Genomic DNA, 26,218 nt, shown 5'->3' on the forward strand with positions numbered 1-26,218 from the left:
AACCACTGCAGCTGGGCTCCCACTTGTAAGGACAGTAGCCACTGTACTAAATCATACTTATTTATATGCTTACTGACCACTTTATAAGGTGCATCTGTCCACCTGCTCATTAACCAAAAAGGTCAGCCAATAACACAGCTCAATGCATAGGCATGTGGACTTGATCAAGATGGCCTGCAAGAGTTCAAACCAAGTATCAGAATGTGGGAGAAAGGTGATTTAAGTGGCTTTGATTGCGGTGTGGTTGTTAGTTCATGACAGGATAGTCTGAATGTTTCAGAAACTGCTGATCTACTGGGATTTTCACACACTAACATCTCTAGAGTTTACAGAGAATTGTCTGAAGAGGAGAAAATATCAAGTGAGCATAAATGTCTAGTTGATCTCAGAGGAAAATGGACAGACTGGTTTAAGCAGATAGAAAAAGAGATACTACGGCCTCTCTGCGTGAAATTTCATGTTCTCCTCGTGCCTACATGGGTTACCTGGGAATTCCAGCTTGCTCCCATGGTCCAAACACATGCATGTTCAGTTAACTGATCGCTGCTGTTTGAAACGATATAAAGCAGGGAAAAAGCAGCTTAGATAATATTTGGGGTCTGAAACAAGTGAATGCTCATAATTTTTGCTTAATAAATGAGTCATATTAATTCATAAAAGGTGTGACAATTCCTCTGCTGTCATACACTAATAGATTGATATCTTAGACGAGCAGTTTGACTATATAATGTGACTATTTTCTGAAGAAGAGCTATGTGGGGGTTTTTTTTGTTTGTTTTTGGTATGAATTCCTGTTAAAGCATACAGAGGTTTCAAATGGACAATGTCATCGAGCAGTTACTGACCACAAAATGCAAAAGAGACAAATAGAACTGGCAGATATGCACATAATTATATCTTAATCCAGTGGTTTTTGAGCTGTGGGGCAGGCCCCAGTGTTGCTGTGCACATAACCAGTTGAAAATGTGAACTGAAACCAAGATAAATGAATCTTCTTCTTCTTCTTTTTTAAGGGAAAATAAAGAAAGCGTATCTTGCTGATGCCATTACGCTGCCCTTAAATAAAATTGAACACGGACCTTTTTTATTGTTACGTTTTTATAAAAACTGTGGGCTCTGTAGAATGAACAGTTTTTGGCTTAGAAAGTTTGGGAAACACTATGTTTTTCTAAGTGACTGGTTAATATCTGCTTCTAAATCTCAGATATGTTAGGGAGAAAAGACAGAGGACAGTAAAGATCACTGGGTTGGGCTTTAATAATGGCTGTACACAGGTAAAAGGTCAACAATATACTGCATTAAGAAACTCTCTTACCAAGAGAATAATGCATAATTCTGTGAGTTCCTCTTTGACAGCCACAGATAGCTCAGTGGGGATTAGTTCATGACATCAAAATCAGTCATTCGGAAAACCACCTAAGAGTGCAGCGTAACAAGGAGGACACATCACCTCTGAATTTTGTCAGCAAACTCTCAGATGTAGCATAAAATGGTAACTATGCTGGAGTAGAAGTTCCTTAAACAGAGATGCGTGAACCAAGTGAGAGTTAAAGCTGCAAATTATGACTCTGACACATCTGTTTTATTTAAAAGCAGCTGATGTGGGGAGCAAAATTTCCGACGTGGGAGGCGTGACTCCTGAAAACAGTAAAATGAAGTAGAGTTGTCTTCACGTTTCTCAGATCGCCTGCCTCTCCTGTTGCTCTGTCCTGAGGGAGCGGGCTTCTGCGGGTTCCGATGTGGGCGGGAGGCTGTTGTCGACGCCATCGAGGCTTTTGCGGCACACGGGGCAAGAGTCGTGCTTTGAGAGTAGAAAAACTCTTGTTAATCAGCAGAAACTATGTGACACAACACTCTTTATAGCATGCTACAACCTGGGAAATCTTTTATTTTTATTACCAGACCTTTAAACCCCTCAAACCCACTGACCGCAGCCTTACCAGCTCCAGCCACGGCACTATACATTCACTGTGGAAGTGATGAAGGCAGGGAAGCTTCCTTACAGTTTCCCCTAATGAATATTCTTCCCTGCAAACCGGACACTCCAGTCTGCAATCTAACCGGGAAGAAATGGAAGGAAAAAGTATGAACGAGTATGTGGAAGAAGACAAAACCAAAAAAAATCCAGTTATTAGACAGGTCTGTAGACTATTACAGTGTAACAAGGTGGTACAGACTATATACTTAATATGATTTATAACATAGTTCTCAATACATAATATTAAGTGGTCTCTTTTTACAACAAAGATGAAACAAGGAAAGATTAGTGGAAAGGATAATGGGCAGTATAAAGAAGATAAAAGTAGGGAGAGGAACGTAAGAGGTAGGAAAGAAATATGATGAGGGAAGGAAAGATGGAAGGAGATAAATAATACAGGAGAAGGAAAGTAAAGCTACAAGGACATAAATAAGGAAAAGTAAAATAACTGCAATGGACAGGGAGTAAGCACAGTGAGAGGAGAAAAGAAAACATAGATGACAGAAAGAAAACAGAGAAATAAGAAGGAAGAGGAACTGGATATAAATTACAGAAACACAGCAGGTGTAAAGGGAACATAGCTAAAGGAAAGGAAAGATAAGAGAGGGAGGAAAATATAGGAGAGGGAAAATAGATATAGGATGATGGTGATAAGAGGAAGAGGAAAGGAAATGTAGGAATAGTGAAAGAATAAATAAATGCTATGAGGAGGCAAGGAACGTGAGAAAAACAAAAATAAGAGGAAAAGACAGCATGAGGAAACCTATGAAAGGTAAAATAATTACTGGTAGGAGTATTACATGAAAGACACAACAAAGAAATTCAAGTCTTCATCTTCCAGCTGCTCTCATTAGGGGTCACCACAGAGGATCATCTGCCTCCATTTCACCCTGTCCTTAGCTCCCTCTTCTGTTACACCAACCCTCTGCATGTCCTTCACTGTATCAATGAATCTTCTCTGTAGTCTTTTTCTTTTGCTCCTGCATAGCAGCGCCATCTTAAGCATCCTTTGTCCAATTATATCCACTATCCTAACCTGAGCTGTCCCTCTGATGTACTCATTTCTAATCTGGCCCATGCTGGTCACTCCTAACAAAAATCTAAGCATCGTCAAATCTGAGACATCCACAAATCTGCCTCCTGTATTTTTATCACTGTCTCCAAACCATATATCACAGCAGGTCTCACAACCTTACCCTTTCACTCTTACTGCTATTGTTCTGTAAATAAATCCCTGACACTTGTCCCACCTGCTTCCTTCTACTGACTTTCATTCATCTTCTCTCCAGGTCATACCTCCACCTGCTCCCTGGCCTCTCTACTCTCACAGTGTCGTCTGTGAGCATCATAGTCCATAGAGACTCCTTCCTGGCCTCATCAGCCAGCCTGTTCATCACCACTGTAAACAAGAAGGGACTCAGTGGTGCTCCCAGATGTAATCCCACCCCATCTTGAATCCATTTGTCACTTCTACTGCATACCTCACTACTGTCTCATTGTCCTCATAAAAGTCCTGCACCACCCTTATGTACTTCTCTGCCACTCCTGACTTCCTCATGCAGTACCACATTTCCTCTATTGGTATCTTATCTACACCCACGTAGACCTTCTCTGTATTTCCTAATAAACACTCTCAAAGCAAATATCACATGTGCAGTGCCCTTCCTCAGCATGAACCCATACTGCTGCTCACTGATCAACAGCTTTCTTCTTGCCCTAACTTCAACAACTCTTTCCTGTATCTTCATAGTATGTTTCTTCAGCTTTATCACTCTGTAGTTACTACATCACCATCCCATGACTTTTTCTTTAAAAATCACTTAGCAGTACACTTCTCCAGCATTCCTCCAGCATTCTCTCACTTTCCAAAACTGTGTTAAACAATCTGGTTAAAAAGTCTACTGCCCTCTCTCCTAGACGTCTCCATACCTTCACAGGTATGTAATCTGGACAAACCACCATTTTAATCTTCTCATTTTCATCATTCATCAGCTCTTCAAAGTTTTAATTTCATCCTTGACTATATTCATTAGCCATTACCATTTCTATTCTTGATCACCCTAACCTGCTGCACATCCTTTCCATCTTGAGGAAAGCATGTCCTTCTCTCCTTCCTTAGTGTCCAGCTTTATATACAACTCACTGTAAGCTTTTTCCCTTTGCGTTTTCCACTTCTATTTGTAGTTGTATTCTATTTTATTCTATTGTATATAGTATTTTATTTTATTCTATTCTATTGTGTACAGTATCTTATTCGTATCCCATTCCCCATATCCCATGTAACTTTGCACTGTCCACTTTCTGCCGTAACAAAACAAATTTCCCATGTGTGGGACTAATAAAGGTTATCTTATCTTATCTTATTCTCTCTTTGCCGTACGCCGAGCCTCCAAACTTTCATAATCTCCCTGACTATCCCACTTTTTCTTCAAATACTGCACTTTACTTCTTCATTCATTCTACCACCAAGTCGTCTAGTCTTCTTTCCTCTGTCTAGAGCAGGGATATCAAACGCCATGGGCCACATACAGCCCAGTTTGAGTTTAAGTTAACCGGACCAGTAAAACTAAATGATAAAAAAGTTCTGGTAGTTTAAAGTATAAAGTTTTGGTTAATTTAGAGAAAAAAAGTCAGACACTTCTATAGAAGATTAAAAGAAACCGCTTTCTGTTTTTCCACTGTGATTTAACTGTTTATCCATTACTTAATTACTTTGGTGTGGGGAGGTCTTTATTATTAGAAAAGGTGTAAAACTTGTGAAAATACAGTTAAACAGTCAAAATCACTTCTGCACGCCTTCACATTTTCCAGAGTTGTCCAGTGGGCTGGATCTCTATGGCACATTTATCTTGACCGGGCCGATTCTGGTCTCCGGGCTTCATGTTTGACACACCTGGTCTAGAGGATACACTTTTTCGGCGGGTTCCCTCACCACTTCAGCTGTACTTTCCCAGTCATCTGGTAACTCTTCCCTACCACCCAGGGCCTGTCTCAACTCAGCTCTGTGCAACATTCTTCCTTTCTTCAACTTAAACCATTTAATCCTCAGAACAAGGAAAGTAAAGAAGTAATTACGGAGTGAGGAAAGAGGAGGAAGGGCAGAAAATATCAAAAGTAAAAGAAATGCAGAAGGACTGTATGTGTATCTTATGCAAATTCCAATGTCATATGTCAAAATTTTTAAAAAGCTACTGAGCTGTACTGGAGAGATCATGTGATCCGGTGTACATGTGCCATACTGGAATTCCCACCTGTCTGTTCTTGAGAGATGCAAACGGTTGGAAGGGATGAGATCATCTCCTTTTCTGCTGGGGGTGGACCTGTGTTCTCCAACTGTCCTAATAACTGTGTGAGTAGGAAGAGAAATGAGTGGTACGACTACAAATAGGTGAACAGATGAATGGAGAATTGTGTGCAAATGATTTTATGTGAGTGTTTCAATAAAAGAAAACAATGAAGTAACGATGCTAGCGCAGCGCTTCATAGAGACTAGCTCTGGTGTCACTGACCTCCGTGATGACAGAGTCAAGACCGCTCTGACCCCACGCATAATCTCCAGGGTTTGAGTACAACTGAAGCATGCTGGATCTGAGAAACGAACCAAAAGGGAGAGCAGAACAAAACAAGAGGGCGCGTGAGAGAGGGGGCGGTTGTCACACAACTTTAGATTAATTCAAGAGCAAGTGATGTGAAATCTAAAATTAAAACCGTTTACAGTGCAGCTGGTGCAGCGCCGGGGTTTCCGTTGTTGGCAAACAGGCCAGCCAAGAACTGCTGCACCATCCTTAAATGAGCAGAAACGGACAGCTTTAGAGTGCTTAAACCAGGCTTTACTGTATGTTCACAGCTTCAGATCATACAGTCACTTTATTTTAGTTGGACTTAGTAAAGTCAACAGCTTTAAACATCAACCGATGTATAAAGCTGTTCTCTATAGTACGTATCATCCAATATACACTTAGTCTGATACTGAACTGTTTTTGACTGCATGCATGTGTAAAGGGAAGGATAATGATTAAAAGCATAGACTGTATATAAAGGATGAATGTTTCCACCTGTAAAAAGTTGTCAGAAAGTACTTTTCTGATGAGTTTATGATCTCATTTGCTATTTTCATGTCTTACTGAATACAAAGTGATGTTTTTTTTTATCAACCCAATATGACTCAAAATTGAGGACAAAAAGCAAGGTATGCTTTAGGCCCTAAAGCATACCCTAAAGTTTAGGGTGTGCCTTCTGTGGGATTGGTAAGTCACTACTCAGTGAGTGGGGAGTGTCCCATGGGTTCTCAGTAAGATCCACCCTTTGCTCATGCTGTCCAAGGGGCTGAACAATGAAGTCAGTGTGAAAACACCAAAAACTGCAATTCCTCTAATGGCCACTTCACTCCAAAATCAAGTCAGTCCCCACAGACTCCCATATTTTAATTTCAAACTTTACAACACTGAAAATAATGCTTACAGCCTGATAGAGAAACTGGTTTTGGCTTCTGTGGATAGTGTTGCCCTTCAAAATAGTATTTTATTAGTATGCAGCGCTGAAAGCGACTAAGCTGCAGCTTTTTCACAAGAGCTCACCACAGTGGTTAGCTGTGGACGTTTGAGAGATTTGTATCTCCAGCTGTAATTGAACCACCAACCTTTCACTTGCCAAGAAAAAGTGTAAACCATTACACTACGCAGTAATTAGTGGACTATATCTGCAGCGTCGGTCGATGAGCACTTCACTCTCTCATCTAAACACGGTCACTTCTGGCTGCACAAAACTGGGATTGGATTCAAAATGCAGAGACCAAAATCACAGCGGTTATATCTGTTTCATTTGGGAGTCTGTGTTTATCACTGGAAATATTAAATCATTACTGAGGTATCCTTACATGTGAAAACTTCACAAATATAAGAAATTAAAATATTACCTGTGAATTGGAAGGTAAAGGTCAGTATATTTTCACAAATTTGAACCTGTAATGAGGTTGTTCACCGATTTAAACAAACGTAGTTTGAAACTGGTAGTATATGCATGATATTAAAGTTTTGGTCTTGTTATTGATCTTGGTTTTCATTTCTCATTGGCTGTTGTTTCTGTATCGATAACACAGCACCCTTGCGGTCATGTTTCTGTATACCATGTTCACACACCCTTCAACTGCAGGCCTTTGTTCGAAGGTCCTAGACGGTGTCTCTTGCTCTGGGTTGGAAGGAGACTCTGGTTCTGTGGCCTCAGCAGGGCCCGGTGATGCTGGAAGAAGACGGCTCTGACCAGCAGATCCCTGCTCACCGTCATCAGGGTCGGACTCGGAGGAGGGCGGATGCGACAGCAGAGCAGAGCGCTCCATAAACAGCAGCTGCCATAACTTGGCGAGAGACCAGAGAAGCAATGTGTCAAACAAAGCTTTAGAGAAAGAGGAGTGTTCCTATTAAAATGCCATTTGTTAGGACGTACTTCTGAGAGCAGTGAGTTTGAATCTTCACTGGGAACAGATGCTCTGCTGGTCTGCAGGAGACTAGACAGTAAAGAAAATCTGTCAGTGGTGTTAAATGGAAAATTCATACATGCTTCACTCATTATCATTCTTTAACGAGGTATATTTAAAATGCTTTCACGTGTTCCTTTTTTTTTTTTTTTTTTAAATCAGAGAAAGCCATACCTGGAGTCTTCTGTTACTTCCTCAATGAAGCCAGAGTCACATCTGGGGCATACGAAATCCTCAAAGACAGAAAAGCTTTTTTATAATAAGCTCGTTTACTGTCACTGCCATTTCATAAGTACAGGCATTAATCTGCTAATCCTCAGGCAAGCCTGTCCGCAAAATTTTAGAGGCTGGCTGCAGGGATTGGGCTGGAGTTGAATACAAATTTTTGGCACACAGCCGACGTCCTGGTTTTTATTCTGGAGGTGATCTGCGCAGGCCAGTCAAGTTTCATCTCTCTTCACTGTAGTGTAGACAGTGTCAGTCTCAATACAGCCACGAAGATGGGCTTCAATATGCTTTACCATCCAGGAGTGGTCATAGTGTGGTCATATGTTGTGCATACTCACTGTCTCTATTGTTTAAGATACCAGAGCTGCAGCATTGTGATTGACTTTTCAGTGTTTATAACTGAAAACACAACTTTAAAAGCACAATGCCAAGCAGCCACTATAAGAAAGCCACATGCTGTTTGGCAGGGTTGACCTGGGAGGAACTTTGCAGTTCAATACTGAATTAGATAGTCTGTTTGAAGTATTTTCAGACTATGTTTAAAAAATATACCCTCTTCCTGAGTGTCAGGAGGTAGATCGGTTTGTCTACTATCCTGAAAGTTGTTGGTTTGATTTTCCTTAGTCTGAATGTCAAAGTATCCTTGGGCAAGATATTGAACCCGGATGCATTCATTGGAGTGCAAGTGTGTATGTGAATATTAGGCAAAAAGCGCTTAGGCATCGAAAATAGTGCTTGTATGAATGTGCGTGTGAGTGCATCAGCCTAGTTTGTAGTAAGAGCACAAAATGAGCACAACAGGTTATATAAGTACAGCCCTTTATATTGATTTTAACAGATATATACAATAAAAGAAAGGATTCAGTATTCACTTTAGAATTTTGTTTGCTGGTATTATGAACATCCAATAATTTAGACGTTGATTTAATAAATAAAGTATTACTTTAGGGACACCCTCAAACCAAAAGGAATAACAACAGAAAGTCGGGCGTATTCCTAAAATCCTGCTAACGTGCGTTTTCGTTCTGCGTCACCTAATACCAGTGCGTAATTACGCCACGAAAAGTGCCAGCTGCGCAACAAATGCGCTCCACTGTGCCCTCTCCGTTTTACCTCCAAGAGAAACTGACTCAAAGTAAACGAAGTTCAACCTTTCAGTCCGCCACATCAAGCTGAATGTGTGTCATTAAACAGCAATGGAGAAATATTTTTTAAATCCTGGTGGTAAATGTGGCGACACCTACACGCCCCTCTGACTTCTCTTACACACAGCTGACGGGAGACAACTAGACACAAAGTGGCCAACAGTGGCGCTTCTAAATATGGCAACGTGAATCGCCACATTTTACTCCCTCACCCGCTCTAATAAGACTTCAGTACTCGCTGTGTGCACACGAAAACCCAAAGACTGGCCGCCATAGCCACATGTGTGCTTTAAGGGTTCCAATTATTATAGGTTTTGGAGATAATAGTTACTAATCAATCAGTTAAATCGGTTTGAAGAATCGGTTAATATTAATTCCACACCCTCCGGGGAGGAGAAATCGTGGGTGATGCTCAGGCCAGCACGTGTGGAGCAAAAACACTCTCCAAAGCAACTCACCGGGAGTTTGGGGTTTGTTTCACATTTACAGCAGTGACAGAAAAACCGGACTTGTGGCGTATCCCCAGCCTCCGCCATCTTCACGGTGAAGCGCAGTCCCTGACGTAGCTGTGGCAGCCCATAAAAGTCTCAGACGGCTGTCAGACGGATCAGAGCGGTCCAGGAGGGTGTTGATGTGTCCCAAAACCAAACTAAGACCTTTTTGAGAGGACACAATCTTCACACTGACGTTTTGATAAGCAAAACGCATGAAGGGTTTCTCTAGACTGGTTATGCCAATAATAAACGTGTTTAGAAAAATATGTAACCGGCGGACTCGATCTTCCTCTGGTGGCAGCCGCAAAGATCAAGTTGCAGCCACCCGAGCTTAAATTTAAGCAACAAGTTGTAAGCATGACACCAAGGATGTAGTTTCCTTTCAGTTTGTTGGGTGTCGCCAGAGACGCTTCTCTCTTATGAAAAAAAGGCCCTAAATTTTTGGTGTAAAACAGAAGTGTCTCACTCCTTTTAATTCGTGGATCACACAGTCTGAAAGTCGAAAGAGAGAAATATTTCTTGTTGTGTCTTGAGCATGGACGTGAAGCAAATCTGTGAGGAATGTTTTCAGCACCTTGTTGAATTGACTTTATGGGCTGAACTGCTAGTTTAAGATGATACTGAATAGAAGCTGCTTGTGGGTTTACACCTCAGTGACCAAGAGGTTTAAAAGTGTCAGCTAGAGGCTTCAGAACAGGACTTCACTAACCAGTGGGTGACATCACATTGCCTATGTCCATCCTTTATATTATGTATATGATTAAAATTCAGTTTCTCTTTCTTTATGTTGATAACAGCTTGTCTAGATTAAATATTTTCACACTTTGTAATCCAATCCAGTGGGCCAGACTGAACCCTCTGCCAGGTCGTTTCTGGCCCACAGGCTACATGTTTGAGGCCTTATTAGGGATAAATCTAATAAAGTTTGAAGGTTAATGGTTGTATGAAAGGTCAGTTACTGACAGTGAAGCCCGGAACCTGCTTAAGGTTGGATTTTCCACTATTAAAATGCAGGTGATCATCATTATTATTATCGTTCCAACAGGATGAGGGAATAACGGCAGCAGTAGACTGTGAAAGCATGACAATATATTTTAATAAAACCAGGACAGTGACACAGTCATGATATTCACAAGCAGTACTGAAAGAACAGTGACAGATACCAGAACCAAACCAACACATGTTCATCATCATTACAGTACGAAAGGTTTTGGCAATACAGTAAACGGGCATTCTTGTTTGGCATAATAACAAAACAAACTGGTTAGTTTGCACTTAAGCTACAAAAAAGTAGTGCTGGCTAAAGTTGAGCAAATCAGTTACGGATCAAATGTAGCAATGGCAACATTTCTGTGTTCAGCCCCAGTCTTACACTTTGCATTTTAACTGTAAATGTGGAAAATGTCAAGGCTAGCAGAATCCAACTTGGCACACAGCTGTCATTTCATAGTAAAAGCATCGTCCCTCTATTCACTGAAGCATCACTTTTCATATAAATTCATACAGCATCTTCTTGTTTTTTTTATTATATTTTCCATCTTTCGTTTTCTTGAATCAACACTTACAATGTGTCAATTCCTGTTTTGGTTTAATATAGGTAACTTTTCCTGTACGTCATAGGAAATTGGATAACCCCACATCTGTCTCATGCACGTGCTCTGAAATTAAGTAGGGGGTAATTATATAGACTCCACTTCCCTCCATCAAATTCTAATCACCTGTGGGGAAATAAATACCAAACTGAACCACCATCGAGCTCAAAGCTCCCCTCCTCCTCCTCGTCTTATCCAACCGTCTCTGTTCGTTCTCTCTATCGAGGAGCGGTGAAGGCCCCCTGGGCAGCGTTGGCAGCGGCGTTGGCAGTAGCCTGGCGTACCGCCTGATTGGACATGACTCCAGTGGCGAACTCAGCCTGGGCCTTCTGAAAGCTGGCATCGGTTTGCCTGTACAGACTGTGGATCTGGAGCGGGAAAGACAAGAGTACGCTGACACCTGATCCTTGCAGCAATTCATCATCTTATTATGCACGCTGTGAGGGTGAAAACGATACCCACAACCTGATATTGTGGCTATTCTTCAGGCTCTTTATCTACTGAATGCTTCGCGGTAGATGGACCACCTGGACTACGTGGTGAGACGACTGTGTTTACTTGAAGCTTGTTCTTGCTCTACACCTTTGACTCAAATTCAACCCACTAAATCTTTAGCTTTACAATCATAAAGCATACAATTTATTTTGTTTGAATGGATATTCATGTGACACTTTCAACATTTCAAATAGTGAAGTTGTAAGACTTTCATATTTTCCCTAGAAAGATGCACAGACCCTGGCTCAGGTGAAGTGTGCTGTCCACTGAGTGTTTAAAAGGCTGATTGTTGACCTGTTGTGCATCTCCTTGTTTTCTGTCCTATATACTGTTACAGTGAAAGATTCTCATAGTAAACATATCCAAAGTTTTCACATCGTGGTGTATGTGCAATTAATCCCTGTGAGCTAAAAGCTCGAACTTTAGCATGTTTGTGATGTCACAGGGAAGGGATATCCCTAAAACGGTGATCTCAGCTATTGCTGCACAGAAGCCCAGCCCAGTATATGACATATAAGGGTTATTTTGAACTGGGAGTCATGTTAAGTTTGTCTATTAGAGTTCAAAAATGAAAGTAATGCCCTAACACTGAAACTCTCAGTTGTTTTCTTATGCACTACAACAAAATCCTGGTTTTGTGCAAGACACTTTCTGCTAGGGCTGTGCGATATGACCAAACTCTCATATCCCGATATAAGACATCTATTGTCCGATAACGATATAAATCACAAAAATTTCACATTTTCTGTAAATTCTGTGAATCTCGGGCAGCTCGACTTGCATGAAGTGTTTCCAGCTGGGCATCGCGTACCTGGAGTCGAGTGTTTTAACCGATGTAGGAAACGATACATTTTTAGACATAAGTTGTAACGGCCGCCGTTTTCTTTGTGAGTATTTATTACACGGCGTGCTGCGGGGAAAAGCCCGTTCTGACGTTTGAGTCTAAGGTTTATTTTTTAGCACCTGGCGGCTCTTTTTTACTTCTCATCCGTAAATACTCTGCATCTTTCACGTGATTCACTTTATTTTGAAAAGTCTCAACAGGATCTTGAGCTTTAATGTGAAAGGTTTATGTGGAACATAAACGGACACGCGTTGGTTTTACAGTCGTTGTTGCTAACGACAACGCATAAAAACATTCGCTTGTCTGTAGTGTGGTTATATAAAATATAAGAGAAAGAGAGAACTTTAAGAAATTAATATAGCCACTACAGTGACCAACAAAACCATGAAAAAAATATTGCCGTAAACAGTTTATTTTGCGACACCACGAAACAAACGATAGCGTAAATGAAACGAAAAATGTTTTTATATCGTCATCCGATATATATCGTTATATCGAACAGCCCTAGTTTCTGCTTTCAGAAACCAAGATGCTGTGGCATTAAAACACTTTATCCTGATATAATCACATATAAAAAGATATAAATAACTCACTGCTATGCTAATACCCTGACTCAGTGTGGGGAACAATCCTGTGCTTTTGTTCCAACGACAAATCTGAACATCTGCTGATAAAAATAAGAGCCTTGATTTGAAGTTCTTTATGAGACATGAAAATATGAACAAATGTACCCTTTTCAGCATGATGACCCCCATAACGGTTTCTGCAGTAAAGAGAGCGGCATTGATCATCATGATCACACCGACACCGATGTGGGGGCTCAGAGCTGAAAGGCTCACAATCCAACCACTGAAGGACAGAGAGAGACACACAAAGATCAAATATACAAGGACGCATACTGTGAAAATAGGAAATAGTCAGGAAATATAAATATTTCACAAGTAACTGGTGGTTGCTAGGAGGTTTTCGACTGGGCTAACACAGAGATATTTGTTTAGGAACCTTACCTGAACCCCCATCCAGGGATGCCGATGGTCATGATGATAAAGACGATCACTTGGGCAAAGAAAACGAAGAAGAAAGCAAAGAAGTTGAAAGAGCTGTCACTCCTAGAAGAGGGAACAATATAATTACTAAGGTGACTGCACAGTAACTAACAACTCAGTGTAATTTATGCGATTGTACTGAGCAAAAACCCAAAAGGAAAACGACTCAAAACGTCTTCACCAAGACGGAGGTACACACCTGAAGGCTTTGTACATGGGTCGATACCAGCAGATAAAGGAGCAGGGAGTGAAAAGTAGGACCCACAGGATGGCGAGGCCGAGACCAACACCAACACCACCGGACTGGTTGATGCAGAACAGGGCCAGGGAAGAGATCAGGTTGAAGACCAGTGTGCCTGTGCAGACTAGACATAGATAGGCTATGACTAAAAAGGAAAAGAACTGCAGCCTGACCGTAGGGATCAAAACCAAACCCATCCTTCTCCCTTTTGGCTCTGGCTGATGCAATATGATGCCATTTTCACTAAATCTGTTGTTGTCTGCTGCCTGGTCAAGATTTCAGAGTGTGACAGACCGTTTTTAAAATAGCTCTACACTGTTCTTTGCATGTTCACACAGGAACTGTATAATGCAATCTTAATAACACCTTCACAGTTTTACAGATCAGGCGTCCTCAAAATCTGATAATTCTGCAAAAATCTAAATGATAATTTTTAAAACAGCAGTCACAAGCTGTTTTTACAGGATATACACCCTGTAAAAGCTCAGTGACCCTGAACTGCATCTCTTGAGAAATGGATGGCTGTATGGAGAGACGGCAGGAGAGTCTGAAGTAGATCCTGCAGGTTTCAGGGCAAGCACTTTGGTACCTTCCAGCCAAAGTCACATGCACATAAATGCCACAATGCAAGGACTCTTAGCAGCGGTTTTAATGCTGCGGCTGGCTGATTAACGTACATGCTACATTTGACTTTGATCATACCCACTTTGATTTCAAGCGGACCAAACCAAATCAGGTCAGTTCAGTTTAATTATTCTGTCAGTGTAAAGAAGTTTAACTACACATTAATCCCTGAGATATCTTAAAATGAGAAAAAGAAGAAGAATTTCAACCGTACATCTCAGTTTTTCCAGATGGCAAAGAATTGCAGCTGTAGTACATTATAGAAATCTGTCAGCACAACTCAGTTGTCCAAATTTCATTTCAACATTCACTTTCTCTCTCACTTTCAAAATCAGTGTCAGGTTTAACTTTCATTCATGCCCTAAAAACTTGTGGACATGCAAACAACCCTGAAAACATTAAAGCCTCCTCTTACATTTTTTCCTGGGATAATCTAAGTGACAAGGTGTGGAGAAATTCTACAGTTTCTCTGTGAAGAAATCAACGAGAACTTGTGCAAGTTTAACCAGCTGGATTGGTTGTTGTGCAGACGCTCCGTGTAAGTGTCCCAGAGTCTTCAATCTAACAGTGAAGTGCAAGTCTTTGTACAAATATTCAAGCTCTACTGCCAGACAGTGCAGGAGGAGGCACGCATGCACGAGCTAGCGTTTACTGCCTCTAACTAGCAAGTCTTAAGTGTTAAAACAAGATTCCCTTCACGCTAAAAAAAACTTCATTATGATGTTAAATTCTAACACTGATGCCTCAAATTAATAATAAACTGTTAAAAGTTGCAGAAACTCACACAACCAGAAGTAGTACATGATGGTGACCGTGCGCTGGAACCGCTGGCTGATCTCCACATTGATGTCCTGATAGAAGCAGGGACCCACAGGGCAGAAGGAAGGCAGCGGGGGCCAGTTATTCTGCCGGGCTGAAGAAGAAAAAAGTCAAAAACACTTTGGTGTTACTGGGATGTCATCAGTTTATTTCCTTTATTTATATATAAACACATCACTCCAGTTTTAGCAAATTTACGCTGACTCCCTGTTCATTATCGGATTGATTTTAAGATTCTTTTACTTTCTTTCAAAGTTTGAAATGATATGGCGCCCAGTTATTTAAGCAAACTCCTCAACATAACTGAGATAGTCTAGCCAGATCCTCTCAGTACAACCAAGGTCTCAACTGAAGCATAAAAGAAGATCGGGCCTTCGCAGTTGCAGCGCCTAGACTTTGGAATAACTTGCCAGACAGATATTCATACTTCAGTCTATTCTTTTAAATCGCGTCTTTAACCTCACTTTTTTATATTGGTTTTTATTTCTAGTTCAGTTTGAATACCATCAGGCTTGTTTTATGGTTGCTACATTTGTTTTGTTTTTATGTTAATACTTTCTCATTGCCTCATCTTATTCATCTGCATTTGTTTTTAAATTGTTTTCTCTTGTTCTTAACTAATTGTGAAGCATTTTGGTCAACTTTGTTGCTTTTAAATGTGCAATAGAAATACATTTGATTTGATTCATTTAAGTTCATTAAACCTTATCATATTTATATTACAGGAGGTTTGTACTTGTTTTTGTGCAAACTCTAAAATAGTGCTCTGACAATTTTGGTCATATCGTGACAAAATCCAATCACCACCTCTCACTGGACCTCCTGTGGATCAGCAGACTAATTAGCAAAGTAACTTTTCTATATTTTTTATAGCAGTGCAAAACTTTAGGTCCCCCTTTCATCCACAGCCACTTTAAGGCTTTCTCTGTGGCCTCAGTGATCTTGCGAATGGCTCGTCTCCTCTTCTCTCCTATGATGCCATCCACAGTGCAGGCCCTGCAGAACGACTGCCCCATGAAACCTCTGCACCCAAGCTCAACAGGGAAACACTTTCCCCTCCCACCCTGCTTCTGGCCATTCTTGTCCAGGCCATCAATCCTCTCCCTTTTTCTTGAAAAGAGTACTGTAAGCTCCAACATTGCAATGTCCTTTGTTGCTCCTGACACCAGCACAATGTCGTGCCTCAGGGCAGTTCTTTTTTTATGTGCAGAGGGAACTTCAGCTACTATCAGCTGCCTTAGGTGTTCTGCTGGATTTTTCTCCCACTTTTATGAAGCAGATGGTGGTTAGCTAGTGTTGTCACCAGATACTTTATATAGAGTAACCAGTTATCCTGCTCCATTGCACATATAAGCCTGGAAATGTGTTATACTCATGTTGTTATTATCCGTTTATCTACTCTGTTGAGTTCCACAAAGCAATGAAAAAAACTGGAGCACAATTCCTTGTATCTGTGCACATACTTGATCAATAAAGCTGATTCTGAAAAATTTAATGTGTCTGGCTTCTTTGATTTGTGAAGCTGTGGGTGCAAAAAAAATTGCAAACAAAAATTGTGATTAAAAATCTGCCAAATCTAAACCGAGCCCTGTAAACTCCAGGGTAATGTAACTTGGAAAATCAAAGGAGGAACTTAAAATGTTGAAATGTAACATATTTTTCAATACTCCCGTACACAGTAAGAAATAAAAGATAAAGTTGGACGAGGATCTTTTAGATCTAAAGGTTTAAAGTTCTCTCACTTGTCTACATTAACTCCCCATCCCATCATCCCCTCTATGTCTTACAGGCTCCTGGTCCAACGCTGTGTGCCGCAAGCTCCCGCTCTCTCCTCTCCAGCTCCTGGGCTTTCTTCTCCAGCTCCTCCTGCTTCTTCATCAGCTCTGCTGTGGCAGCATTCACAACAGGCTAGCACAGAAAGAATGAGGCATCAGAACTCTATGTCAAAGTTATTCTGCATAATCATGTATACAGGTCCCAAAGTTGCTCCAATGGTTGTGCTTAGGTATATTACTGGTTCAAGTGAGTCATTCAGACTGGTCTTTCAGCACGCAGATATACACAGCAGGAATTAGTGCAACGCTTCATTTTAATAGCCATAAAAACACTTACATGGCACTAAAGGGCATCTAACAAAACTTTTAGTACAATCCTGTTTTATACATCCAGCAGCCCCTGAACGTTCTGATGGTAAGCTGATACAAAATCACAGTGAAGAGGGTCTTTACTGTAGGGTGTATACCTGGGAGTTGTAGGAGCCATAGTTGCGAGGCTCGGTAGGTGTTGTCCTGCTAGGCGGGGTCTGCACAGGTGGAGATGGAGCAGGTGCAGATGGAGGAGTGGCTTCATATGGTGGAGGAGGCTGTAGCATGGTTAAAAAACAAAAACTGACATCATACATCAGTCAGACGAAAAAATGTGGTCACAAAAACATGATTCCAAGAACTAAGAATTAGAGTATTAATTGTTAATTAATTAAAAGTATTATTGTATAACATATACAGATCATACACATTTTAAAACAATACAAAAAAGTAAAATAAGACATTTCTCTCCACAACTAATATCTCACAATCTTTTCACAACACATGATTATTAAACAATCATTAACAGCTATGCACTTTTGAGACAAAGTTCACAAGCTTGAACATTTCTAAAAACTAAAGGAAATCAATCCACTTTTTGTGAACTGATCTTTCTAGATATCTGAGCACAGAACTTCAGATAACAGCATTTAGACCTCTTCATTCTAATAGCGAAAAGCCTTTTATCCCATATCACACACACAGCTAGAGCAGACAAAAAATATTTATCATGATATACATTTGAAAATTTGCGATAAAGATATAACTGACGATATAATTGACACTAGACAAAATACTTTACAACTCCACAACTTTATTAGTGCAACAAAAAAAAAAAAAAAATCAATATATTTTCACTTAAACAAGCAGCTGTTTTTTATGTGCATTAAAGTTACATAAAAATTTAACAGTGCAAATGCAAATTCCTTGCTGACAGTTTAAGCAAAAGGCATTTCCAGTGGAAATTGGCCGACATATCCTCAACATAACCATGTATAATATCCACAAAACTTAAAAAGAGGTTATACACACACAAAACGGTAATATTATGTTGAAGCACCGTACGTATTACTCCGCGAGGCTCCTGCCTACAATAGCCGTAATGCTCCGACAATCCATCAAGCGATGCGGCTTCGTAGCTTAGCAAAGTCGTACTAAAACATTTGACAGATTTTCGAGCGCCGTGTACCATATAAAATCGTTTCGAGGTCATAAACACAACCAGAATTCATGCATAAGGGGCACTGTCGATTTTCAGAATAAAAGGATTAAGTGTGCCGTATTTTCCAAAAAACACGGTAATAACGACGGCCCGCTAGCATGCGCTACCAAAAATAGTGCTTTGTTGTGTATCTGATAGACGAAAGCTAAACCAGTTCCACACCACTGAAGTTGCAGCATTTTTACAAACGAATTCTGGTTCATCTGTTTCATTTAACGATCCACTTTCGCTCTTCTCATTCTCCATTGCAGCCATGTGCGTATGAAAACAAAGGCACTGCGCATGCGCGTTTCACCCATATTCTATCGTGATATTTCATTTTCTTATCGTTGCCCAACATTATACCGGTATTACCGTAAACGTTATATGGCCCAGCCCTACACCAGTGTTGGTCAAGTTACTTGAAAAAAGTAATCAGTAACTAATTACCGATTACATCCCCAAAAAAGTAATCCAGTTACTTTACTGATTACTTATTTTCAAAAGTAATTAGTTACTTAGTTACTTTTTAAAAACATGATTTACAACCTGAATAGGTGATAAAGCGATAGATCTTTCAGCCCAATTCTACTTTTTCTACAATCAATCATACAAAATGTAATCAAATGGAAAAGTCTCCTTTTTTAAAACTTGTTTTATTAGTTTTAATCTTTTAACTTTATGCATCAAGCAAAAATGTAATTATATGCAACATTCTCTGACTGGAAGAAATTTGTTTAACATTTAAACTTATTTTCTGCACATTCCAGCACATAAAATATATATTTTTTTGTGTTTACACTCAGTCTTTCAAATAGATGCAAGTAAAACACAGCAGAAAATAAATAACATCAAAGACTCGGCGGTCCTGTTGCTCTATTTTCACCTGTAAAGCAGGAGTAGAGTAGGCAGAGGTTTACCCTGGTGCAGGTGTGCCACAGCGGTCAGTGGAAGAATCCGCGAGTTTCTCTGTGAGTTTCCCATTACGTGGTAGCGCACTCGGTGCTTGCTCAGAAGTTTAGGGGTTTTTTTTTCCACTTTAAAAATAAGTTTTCTTCCCACGCACAACGGACGCTAATGTTTTTGTCACTTTTTATGGAATCAAACTCATACTCTCTCCCGCACTCAACATATGACAACAACTGTTGTCACGAACGTCGCACTCGCTTACGTCACTGTCGTGAAACAGTAACGCGTTACTGCCCATCTCTGCCCTACACACAGCAATATCCTGGGGATTTCTGGTTTAAGTCATTTCTTTGAATTGCTTTTCTGGACGATAAAGTTAAGATTCCAAACAGGTATTTTATTTTGAAGATTCCACATGGGGAATTCCATCCACCCTCCGATTTCTAGAGTGCACAGCTAATCTCAGTAAATCTAAGCTTCCTCATTCCCTGCATGGAGATTTGCATATAAAGGTAAAAATTGGACCAAAAGTAGAAAAGTCCATCATCAAAGCAGACATTTTTTCCCAAAAATCTACTGTATAGGAATTTATTTTTAAATAACAGCATTTTTGATCCATCCATCAATTTTCTTCTGCTTATTCAGTTCAGAGTTGCAGGGAGGCTGGAGCCTATCCCAGCTGCCAAAATATATAGGACGGTGTGTTGGACCCCTGTGACATCCCACTCCTGCTTTTTTCCACACAAATCAAACCATATCTGATGAAAAGAACTTAAAATATTTGCTCACTTTGGTTCACAATAGAGTTTTTAAATGGACTCAAAAAGACCCCAGCGGTGTACGCATATGTGTGGGTTTGCAACATTAAGCAGGAAGTGGCCCATCTGTGTGGCAAATGTGACCCAAATGTCATGGACGCTTATGGGAGGTTATTTCCCATCATTTAACAATATAGACTTTATTGTCATGTAATTTATTTGTAAATGTTCCATAATTAGGAATCTTATTTTGACATTCTTCAGTTATATCAGTCTAAAAATTGATTGAGTATACAGTTAAAAAATGATTATTATTGATGTAATAATCACAGATTCAAATCAGGATTCTCTGATTTCCATGCCTCTCTATCAGAAATGCTTCTGCTCTGCATTTCAGGATAATCAGGGTTACACGAGGGTGCAATCCACATACAACTGTAAATATTGTTGTGAGAAAGTATGCAGCTTGTGAGCTCTGCTACAAGTGCTACATAAACAAGTCCAAGTTTAGTTCCTGTTGCTGCAGAGTTTGCTAGTATCAAAGACAGACAGGAAGTACTCATGAACTCAAGGTGTTTCCTAGCAACAAAAACCTAGTGATATAGCAAGGACCTCAGCTGTTTCCCCAGCAACAAAAAGCCCTGAACTCACTGTATCACACATACTGTTAAACACTAATGTTAAGGCCCAGCATCTCACAGGGCAAAAGCTGTGTTTGACAGACATCAGTCTAAACATATAAAGCAGAAACGGAGATGCTTGGTGTAACACAGAAACCGTTTCATCAGATAGTCTCTGTGCTCCCCACAGACAGTCACAATAAATGGCTGCCCCTCCCTGGGCCTGGTTCTGCTGGTGGTCTCTTCCTATTAAAGGAGTTCCTTCCCCCCCACAGTTACCATATGCTTACTCATAGAGAATCAGCTGATCACTTGGGTTCTCTCTCTAATATTCTTGGGTTCTTAGTTTACAGTATAAAGTCCTTTGAGATGACTGCTGTATACAGTTGTCTTCAGACGTACACAGTCATCCTGGGCATTAATCTCATGAAATTTTAAGTCTTTTAATGTTTTTTTTAAACTGTTCTTTTTCCAGAGTGGAATGACTGTGCAGCATACACATTTAATCACTTTAAAAAAACAAGAATTGGGTGCGCTAGTTTGAATTATTTTAGATTTTCTCTCATCCATACAGGCTCAAATATACTTAAATCTTTTAATGTGATCCTGAAGATTCAACAGTTTCTTTTAGCTTGTCAGGTCCAACACCTATTAACCTATTAACTTCTCATTAGAGGTCGTGATTGACTAAGCTAGTAGATTCTTTTTGCCAGCTACCTTTAAGCCTAGTCTTAAGACTAGGCTTAAAGGTAGCTCCACTAATATTTCACCGAATATTAGTGGAGCTGTATGTACATATTTGAGCCTGTGGATTAGAGAAAAACCAAAAACAAATTCAAACGTATGTACCCAATTGTTGTTTTTTTAAAGTCATTAAGGATATATGCTGTATAATCATTCTACCCTTGAAAAAGAGCAACTCAAAGAAATCATTAAAAGCCCCCAAATTATCAAGACCAGTGTGTGTAAACGTCTTCATTTAGAGCTGAGCGGACTCGAGCTGTGTCCTCTAACACACTGTCTGCACTGTATATGAAGAATGTCAGCTGATACACAGTCTTCAGTCTTGTGTAATATTATAATATTGTTAATAAAATGTATAATTAATAGTGTGTAATAAAACAGTTAACATGTGAGTAGTTTCGCAACATAATCCTGAGGTCTCCTTCTGCTTTCAGGCCTCTGAATCACCACAAATCCAGGCCCAGTGATTCAAACTGAATAAAAAGAGTGAAGTGAAACAGAACGGCCTCACTATGAGGACATCAAAGTGACTCTGCAGCGACTTACAAAAAGGAATAAAATTAACCATTATTCACAAGAACAACTGCGCTTTCCTAAGGATAACATCTCAGAGCTCGGGGTTATCTGTGCCAGCATGCTTTCTTAAATATTTCATACCAACTCAGGCTGGTCAACCTGCTGCAAACCAGAAGCCAGATGCTTCAAAATACACAGGAAGCAGGAGAGATAGTGGATCTCTGTCTTCTTTGAAACAAAAGCACAAAAAAATGGTTAAATATAATAATGCTCACCGCAGTTGTATTATCAAATGGGTTGTAAAGGTCCAGTGTGGCATATCCTGTGTTGCTGCTGTGTTGAGTCACTGCAGGGTCCTAGCAGACAGGACAAAGACAGAGTAATTCAGCATAAATAAATCCTCATTTTTTCATGTGCTCGCTGTTAATAAGAGCTACAAGTGGGCGAACACTGAGGAGGATCTGGCAGGCCCTGAAATAAGTCACATGAGCAACAACACGCCTGCTATTACACGGAGCCAACACCGGCCACTTTCATCCACCCACCCATCCATCCATCCATTACCCTGACGTTAGCTTCATGCCTAACATCTCTCACCTGGAAAGGGTTTTGGTCCTCCATCGGTTCTGGGAAGCTCGTGTATTTTGACATCTCACTAGCGGCTAGCTTGAAGAAGCCACCCCGTACTCGCTGATGTCAGCGCTGGAGCAAAAAAAGAGAAGAAAAAAAATCCCTGCGTTTGTTTCCGTTTCAAAAACGAAAGAACAGGCAGGGTGTGCTCGTTTTTAATCGATGTAAACTATCTCCCCGCCCCTCTGGCTCTCATCTCAACTGTCACGGCTCTGGGTTTCACACGGGTCGATGGGTGTATTCACCGGAGCTTTCTCTAATCCGGGGCCGGCGGTCAGTGTCCGGTTTGCGGCTGTGGGCCGAGCGAAGCCGTTAGTTTTTCTGGGAGGAAAAGGATCCGCGGTACAGGAAGTAAACAGCCGAAAGCTGGCCATGTGACTGCTGCTGCAGCGGAAACACGTGGGTTCTGTCGCGGCTGAGATAATCAGGTGTACACTGGATAGCGTATTATATTTGTTTATATTTAAGTGTACTGCTGTGTTTGGATAATGAGCGGTGGAACTCCTGCACAAAGAGTTGATCTTCAGTGGGCCAGACAAACTAAAGCTGTTTCCTAATGACCTACCCTTTTCGTTTATATCAAAGTGGTAATGTGTGGGGTAAGAGTGGCGGATGGGTTCAAAGTGGGGGTGGGATTACATCAGGGATCGACTCTGAGCCACTTGTTGTTTGTAGTGGTGATGGACAGGTTGGCTGATGAAGTCAGGCAGGAGTCTTTGTGGAGTATGATGTTTGCAGATGACAGTGCGATTTGAAGGCAGAGTAGGAAGCGGGTGGAAGAGAGGCTGGAAAAGGTGGAGGACAGAATACATACCTGGGATCATCCATCCAAAGTAATGGGCACTACATAAGACAGTTGCTTCTTGGTTTGGTCTCTTGCACTTAACATAATTTACACCTTCTCTTTTCTCATGCACTCTCTTACAGTGATTTTCTGACTGCATACACTATGATTAGTTTAGGTTCTTCTTTTATTTTGAAAAAAAAAATTTAAATGTGTTGTTAATTTAACACTTATTTGCATCTTCCTTTTTGTCATGGCTGTGCAGTCTGGTTAGTGATGTTGGTTAGACCTGGTCAGCCTGAAGTGAAGCCTGAAATTGGCTTTCAGTCAAATCCACTTAGGAATCAATCAAATGCCCGTTTACTCTATGCAGTGACACAATGGGCAGCTTTGTTAAAGTGACTGGCCCTAAATGGTAACTAATAATACTTTCTGGTACAGCACCCTATATAAAGGGGTTAAAGGTTGGATTATTTGCTTAATCTGACTTTTAAAAGAGTTAATGTTCTAAAAATCAGTAATAAAGAACATTGGACTTGCTCTATCTTAATAGAACTGGGGTTCATGTATACTGGTTTGACCTCTGACCCTGTGGTAATGAGCTGCATATTGTTTATTAACTTAATATAATTTAAAATAATTGTTAGCCATGTTTACTTTTCTTTAAAGTGGTAAAAACCTCTAAAAATATATTTTTGTGTCAAACACTCACAGGTAAGTCTTGTCAGTCTTTAGTATCTCACCCAGTTAGAAACCAACACCAGTAGCAAAGGTTTAATCATTAACCTACAATTGCACAATTTTGCTCTTTTACAGATTATTAATGTGCTTTATTGATATTCTCTTGCAGATTTTTACTAAGCATAAATATAATATAAAATCTCTATAATGCAAAAATATATAGAGTGTCATGCTCTGCAGTTTTGTGGTGTTTTTGAGTTTTGAAATCTTAAGTTTTTGTTTTCAGGTTTGGGCTGCTGCTTATTCTATGGTTTTGATTTATGTTTTCTATTAGATTTATCATTCTAATAAGAGCTATACATTCATCATATTAGTGGTTCATTTTTAGTTTGTGATCGTTCCGTTCCTTTTAAAGATGCTTTACCGTTCCAGTTTTGAATTCTTGTTTTTTTCAATTTTTTTCCAGCCAGCTTTGGAAGGTGTTTGCGTTTTGAATGTGGGCCCTTTTTTTTCTGGCCCACGTAGTTTTTTGGGTTTTTTCTTTAAAGCTATAGTAAAAATAAACACTTGCCTTTTGTTCACTGATTCAGAGGAGGCAGATGTGTTATTCCACAACAAAAGAGATCTGTCCAGGAACCGTGACACTTTGTTCCTGATTTTCTGTTTGCTTTGAACCGTTTGTATTTTGTGTGTGCACACGCTGGCCAATAAAGGCTCTCTTTTTGTTTACCTTGCTTGCCTGTGTATCTTACACTTTGCTCTTCTCCTCAGTGTTGATCACAGTGAGACCATTTGGAATGAGCTTAATTGAAATTTTGAGTTTAACAGCTAAAACCTAGAGACCATCAAAGGTAGAAGCACAGTTTTTATGCAGACTGGTCAAAAACATTTTGAAAAATGCCCGGTGATGGCTTCTGAGCCCCCTTTAAAATTATTAACCAAAATACTTCATCCATGAATCTTTCTGTGCTGTTATGAAATTTCAGCTGCATGCTAAAAATTGTGCAAAATAAACCCTTACATCAATGGCTCATCTCAGTCTCTGATACTATTTTTGCTAACCTGAACTTCTCCTTTGATGATAAAAAGGCAATTACCTGTTCCTCCATTAGATGTCACTCTTGCACACAGCTGATCTCAGCTGAATGTGATTCACAAGGCAGATTTAACCTCAGTTACCTTTTTTTAAAGAGCTGGGACAAAGAAAAACTTCTTACACATTTTTTTTTTGCTTTCTTCAGAGTTTCTTACAGGTCATACTCTGGCACAGGCTGACACTTGTGCTTCTCCTTTGATCCCAGCTCGTTTGCAGGATGCTTTAAAGCAAAACTTTAAAGTTTTGGGTTTTTTTTTTAACTTCTCACATATTACCCTGTTGTCAGGAGCAGAGAGGACCCTTAGCTCCACCAGTTTATCCACATTTCATGGCCTAATGAGTTTGGACAATCCAGCCTCGTCTCTTTTCATTATCTGCTCCTGCAAATCACGTTGGGGGTCACGTGGGAGAGGACAGTCATGGGGTTTCCTTACAGACACACAGGCTGTCTCACACACACATACAGCACACACTCTGATATAGTTACTGTACATTAGTGAGTTTTTATGAATATTTGTCTTCATGCATGAATAGGCATGCATTAATTACGACTAATTATTTAGCATATGTAAACTGAGCTATGTTAAGGAGGGCTCGGTGCATTTGGACCCTTCTTGCTCACACATTTTTTTCAGGGGGGTCATCAGCTATGCATCCATAATTTTGGGAATATTTCCATTAAGAAAGGGCCAGAAATTCCCCTTTGGGGGAATCACTGAAAAGAAATCCTCATTGACAACCTTAATAATGTCTATAACACATATATTATTAATATTGACTGGAACAGTTAATATGAATAATATATAATATAATATATAATTTAGTGCCATATTTACACTCTTCACAGGTTGCAGAATTATTAGCGGCAACTTCTGTAGCTTAACTGCTGCTCCTAAACCTACTCACAGGCTCTGCTTCATTTGTCTTTATGGTCACAGCTAGCAGCATCTGTGTTTGTCAGCTGACTTCTGTGACTCATCATTTCCTCTAATGGGTCTCGTCATGATTGGTCCAAATGGCCCCAGATCAAAAGCTGGATTCGGGTGCCTCCCAGTCCAAAACCACAGAATTCCTCAGCCAATCGAGCAATGCGAGACTCCATGACATCACTGCCTGAGGAATGAACTGGCATAAGAATTGTTTGGAAAGTGACCCAGCTAAGGAGGGACCAGTTTGGACTGCTCCTATGAGGCTTGCAACCATCAGTCAAAGGGGT

At 40.2% G+C, this 26,218-nt stretch overlaps 2 protein-coding genes across 3 annotated transcripts; both read right to left on the reverse strand.

The window, feature by feature from the left end:
- Positions 1-1,560: 1,560 nt before the first annotated feature.
- On the reverse strand, positions 1,561-9,795 carry rnf115b (ring finger protein 115b). Its single transcript, XM_082520603.1, has 9 exons — positions 9,283-9,795; positions 7,626-7,684; positions 7,421-7,481; positions 7,117-7,331; positions 5,694-5,762; positions 5,488-5,566; positions 5,230-5,323; positions 1,941-2,056; positions 1,561-1,801 (listed from the first exon to the last, which is right to left on the reverse strand). Exons 1-9 carry the CDS (start codon positions 9,358-9,360, stop codon positions 1,679-1,681), a joined length of 894 nt encoding a protein of 297 aa, XP_082376729.1. The 5' UTR covers positions 9,361-9,795; the 3' UTR covers positions 1,561-1,678.
- Positions 9,796-10,394: 599 nt separating this feature from the next.
- Positions 10,395-22,824, reverse strand: scamp3 (secretory carrier membrane protein 3). Of its 2 annotated transcripts, XM_082521024.1 has the most exons (9): positions 22,409-22,824; positions 22,087-22,167; positions 17,222-17,341; positions 16,767-16,887; positions 14,945-15,073; positions 13,495-13,660; positions 13,257-13,358; positions 12,981-13,098; positions 10,395-11,278 (listed from the first exon to the last, which is right to left on the reverse strand). In XM_082521024.1, the coding sequence occupies exons 1-9, from the start codon at positions 22,460-22,462 to the stop codon at positions 11,129-11,131; spliced, it is 1,041 nt and encodes a 346-aa protein (XP_082377150.1). In that variant the 5' UTR covers positions 22,463-22,824; the 3' UTR covers positions 10,395-11,128. The 2 variants fall into 2 exon arrangements, with proteins under 2 accessions (XP_082377150.1, XP_082377151.1); XM_082521025.1 differs by lacking the exons at positions 22,087-22,167; positions 22,409-22,824 and adding an exon at positions 18,448-18,555.
- Positions 22,825-26,218: the final 3,394 nt, after the last annotated feature.

The sequence above is a fragment of the Aulonocara stuartgranti genome (genome assembly GCF_965226115.1).
Source record: "Aulonocara stuartgranti genome assembly, chromosome: 22".
Lineage (NCBI taxonomy): Eukaryota > Metazoa > Chordata > Actinopteri > Cichliformes > Cichlidae > Aulonocara > Aulonocara stuartgranti.

Coding starts and splice junctions, on each gene's coding strand:
- rnf115b (XM_082520603.1), bottom strand. CDS start 9,360: ATGGCGGAGGCTGGGGATACGCCACAAGTCCGGTTTTTCTGTCACTGC. Junction 7,685..9,282: donor AAACAAACCCCAAACTCCCG/GTGAGTTGCTTT, acceptor TCTGTCTTTGAG/GATTTCGTATGCCCCAGATG. Junction 2,057..5,229: donor CATCTCTCAAGAACAGACAG/GTGGGAATTCCA, acceptor CTTCCCGGTTAG/ATTGCAGACTGGAGTGTCCG.
- scamp3 (XM_082521024.1), bottom strand. CDS start 22,462: ATGTCAAAATACACGAGCTTCCCAGAACCGATGGAGGACCAAAACCCT. Junction 13,099..13,256: donor ATCCCTGGATGGGGGTTCAG/GTAAGGTTCCTA, acceptor TCTGTCCTTCAG/TGGTTGGATTGTGAGCCTTT. Junction 11,279..12,980: donor GGGTCATCATGCTGAAAAGG/GTACATTTGTTC, acceptor TTCCCGCTCCAG/ATCCACAGTCTGTACAGGCA.